This window comes from Heterocephalus glaber, unplaced genomic scaffold, assembly GCF_053883595.1.
Source record: "Heterocephalus glaber isolate CG9 unplaced genomic scaffold, H.glaber_assembly_v1.0 deba00001472, whole genome shotgun sequence".
Classification (NCBI taxonomy): domain Eukaryota; kingdom Metazoa; phylum Chordata; class Mammalia; order Rodentia; family Bathyergidae; genus Heterocephalus; species Heterocephalus glaber.
In genome coordinates this window covers 2599959-2603499 of record NW_028258315.1, presented here as the reverse complement: position 1 = coordinate 2603499, position 3541 = coordinate 2599959, and the positions used below count along the sequence as shown (strand labels likewise).

At 63.5% G+C, this 3541-nt stretch overlaps 1 protein-coding gene across 2 annotated transcripts in view; it reads left to right on the top strand.

Moving 5' to 3' along the window:
* The window catches only part of Gmds (GDP-mannose 4,6-dehydratase), a 546952-nt gene extending 545123 nt beyond the window's left edge, over positions 1-1829 (top strand). For both annotated transcript variants that reach the window (XR_015439275.1, XM_004847792.4), the window contains 2 exons: positions 1313-1381; positions 1520-1829. Coding sequence is in view for 1 of the 2 variants with exons in the window: in XM_004847792.4 (XP_004847849.1) it covers positions 1313-1381; positions 1520-1582 (132 nt within the window). In the remaining variant the exon portion in view is untranslated. The remainder of the gene's footprint in view (positions 1-1312; positions 1382-1519) is intronic.
* The last annotated feature ends 1712 nt before the right edge of the window (positions 1830-3541 follow it).

Below are 3541 nucleotides of genomic sequence, written 5' to 3'. Positions count from 1 at the left end.
GTGAGTCTAGGACAGAGCCCCACCTGCACGCCCAGGGCAGGAGCAAACGCGCAGAGAGCGTCAGGGCCTCCTGGAGACCAGCAGGTCACGTGACGTGGCCGTTCAGGTTGTCCTTTGCTCCTGAAGGAGCGGCTCTGACCACCCAAGGGGACAGGCAGCCTCCCGCGGCTGCGCTGGGCACCCACGTGCTGTGCACCGAGTGTGCCAACGCCGCCGAGGGCCCTGGCCTCCAGAGTGGTGAGGCGAGCGCGGGCTTTTCCTTTTGCTTCCCGCCCCCCCTTCCTTCCTTTCCTGCTGCTCGAAGCTCATCTCGAAGTCCTCCTCACATCTTCCCCCGAATGAGCCTGCAGACTGTGGTGAAGCAGTCCGTGATGGAGGCTGAGGCGGGATGGTCTGGATGGACACGCGCTTCCCGGTGTCCCCGGGACTCTCGGAGACGCCCCAAAGGGGAGCCGAGCAGGCAGGTCCTCACCGCTCCTGGAGAAGGCCCCGGGACGGCGGCGGCGGGATGACAGCCTTGGCCCGCACGGCGGCCTCTGCGCGCCCGAGGCCCCTGAGAGTCGCCTGGCTCCGCTCCTGGGCGCACGGAGCTCCGGGAGGGAGGGAGGCAGCGTGGGCTGCAGGGCCTCGGAGAGAGTATTTGCGAACTGCTGGTGCAGCGGGTAGTGGGGGAGAAATGAAGCGAGGTGGGGGCGAGGTGCTCCTAAGGACAGGCAGTAAAGCGCAGGCTAGGACCGACCGCGCGGCGCCTGGACGGAGGGTGAGCGCTGCTTCCGAGCCTCCGGTTTCGGTTTATGAGCGCGCGCTCCTGTGCGTGTGTGTGCGCGTGTGTGTGTGTGTGCACGCGCGCGTGCCGCCTTCGCCGTGGCCGGGAAAGCTCCGGCGCCCCACAGCCCGCTGCCGTCCAGTCCCGGCCCGGCCCGGCCCGCGTGGCCGGCGGAAGGCGAGCGTCGCCGTGGGGTGCGCAGTGCGCGGCCGCAGGGACCCAGGGGCCCTGGGCGGGTGCGCAGTGCGCGGCCGCAGGGACCCAGGGGCCCTGGGCGGAGCGCCGGATTCGCCTCCTGGCCCAGCCGAGCGGAGCGGCGCAGTGCAGTGCTCGGAACGGCCCTCAGCGGCGCCCGGACACGCGCTCACGAGAGAGGAGAAGCGCCCTGAAGCGTCGCCGGGCCGGGGGCGCACGGGGTGGGCGGGCCGGGGGCGCACGGGGTGGGCGGGCCGGGCCCGAGGCCCGAGGGGCGAGCAGGGAGCGGGCGCCGGCGCGGAGGGTCTCCGGCTCTGGCCGCCGACCCACGCCCGCCTCTCCCCTTCCCAGGACTTCCTGCAGGGAGACTGCACCAAAGCCAGGCAGAAGCTGAGCTGGAAGCCGCGAGTGGCCTTTGACGTGAGTGTCCTTCCCTCCCTTCCTGGGGACCTGCGGCGGGCTCGGGCCGGGGGCGGGGGGCGGGCGCGCCGCCCGGGGCCAGCTGTCACCTGGGAGGCGGCAGAAGCTCCGCCCATCGACACCCCTTCTGGGCCGCAGGAGCTGGTGCGCGAGATGGTTCAGGCCGACGTGGAGCTCATGAGGACCAACCCCACGGCCTGAGCGCGGACCCGCGCGGGAGGTGCCTCCGCTGGAGCGGGACGCCGAGGTTTGCAGCAGCCGGGACGCTACGTTTCCAGGTTCGCTGCTTCGCTTTTGTCGGGCGAAGCCGCCTCTCAATGGCTTTGTGAAATCAAGACGTTTTAATCACGTATTCACGTTACTTGAAATTATGTCACTTAGACAAATCTTGGGGCCTTCAAATTGTTTTTCTCTTTTCCTATTAAAAATGATCTTTTATGAACTAGCATTAAGAGTCAATGCCGCTGTTTTCTCCAAGTTATAAAAGCAGCTGTATTGGGCCAAACAGAAAGACCAAAGGCAGTGTGGGAGAGAGATTGCGCCTTTCTGAGAAAGGCCTGCTGGAAGAGCCCTGAAGGCTGAGTGTCCCGCCGCTGCCCCGGGCGTTCCCTCCACTGCTGGTGACAGTGAGCTGCTCGGGAAGCAGGAAGCCAGCCGGGGCCCTGCAGATTCTGGGGCAGGGCAGCACCCACACCCCCTCTGCCCTGCTGACCACAGACCCTGGAGAGCCGTGAGTCGCTGAGTCGCTGCCTGCCTGCCGGTGGTGGCCAGGCCCTTCCCTGCCGTCCCAAGCCCTCCTCACAGCGCTCTTCCCAGCGTCTCCCAGCACGACATCACTTTCCGCTCATTCGGATGTGTTCACTTCATAGCAGAGGCCAGGCCACACTGAGAGACCTCAGGCCCAGCCTCTGGTGGCCTGAGGGTGACCAGGTGCCGACGAGCTGCCCACAGTCGGTTTTCACACACGCATGGATGCACCAGGCAGCGAGCAAGGCCTTGTGCACAGGTGCACACCCTGCACAGATGCAGTGTTCCGCCCCAGAACCAGTGAGGCGAGGACTCCTCTGCCCCTCTCACTCCCCTTCCAAGGAAAATAAAGTAAAACTTCGTGGCAAATGGAATTGCAGCCCGAGCACATGCGTGTGTGAGTGCGGGCAGCTCCGGAGTCTTCACTTCACGGCGGCTTTAATGGGGGGGAGGCGACCAGGGCCCTTTGTGTGGTAATGCCAGGCCCTGTGCAAGCGGCTTGCTGGGGCTGCCACGGAGCAGCGCTGGGCAGCCGGAGCTGGGGCACCCGGTCCTCAAGCGGCCCCCGACGACGCCTTCCCTCCTGCTCCCCAGCGGGGTGCTGCTAATTGGAAGCAGACATCCCTGGGAGCTGGGCCTCCAGGACCAAGGCCGGTGGGCACGCACACTCACAAACACAGGCTCACACAGCATACGTCGTCACGCACAGGCCCAAACACATCCCTCACTCACAAATACAAATACACCCACAAGCATGCCATCTCACACAATGTCACCTGACAGACGCTTCAAACAATCAGAAACCTACGGAAGCAAACAAGGCACTCACACACAGCACAGGTCTCACAAGCAGTCACTGCCTCCTCAGCCTGGACCCGGGGCGGGCACCCTCCTCTGGCCACCTGGGCTGGCCCACACTCACAGGAAGCCACCTGGCCCTTCCGGCTTGCAGCCCCCTCCACTGAGTGGTTTGAGGCCCTTTAGCCCAAAGCTGTACAAGCTCCTCAGGGAGGGGCAGGAGAAACTCTAGGCGGGGGTTTCATGCACCTCTGGCCGACCATATTGTGAAGTCACACTGCTCCAAATGGACCAGAACATTGCATTTTAAAGCAAAGGGTATTTTAATTGCAACCTCACTGTTTGCCCCTCACCACAGTGTGTGTTGGGGAAGGGGTATCGTTTGGCCTTCTGACTGCTCACTAGTGTGTGTGCGTGTCTTTAAAAGGAGAAAAAGAACAGCTTGTCTTCAGGGCTTCCTTTCCGCGCAGTAAGAGAACTTTGTGTGGCTATCCTTGGCGACAATTCTTAGTAAAGGCTCTCTTCTATCTTGATCTCAATTTAAATTTCAGCAATGGGGATTTGCTCCTGCAAGCTTTGCTCTTTTTCCTGCTCTGAAAACTCTGGCTGTTGTGT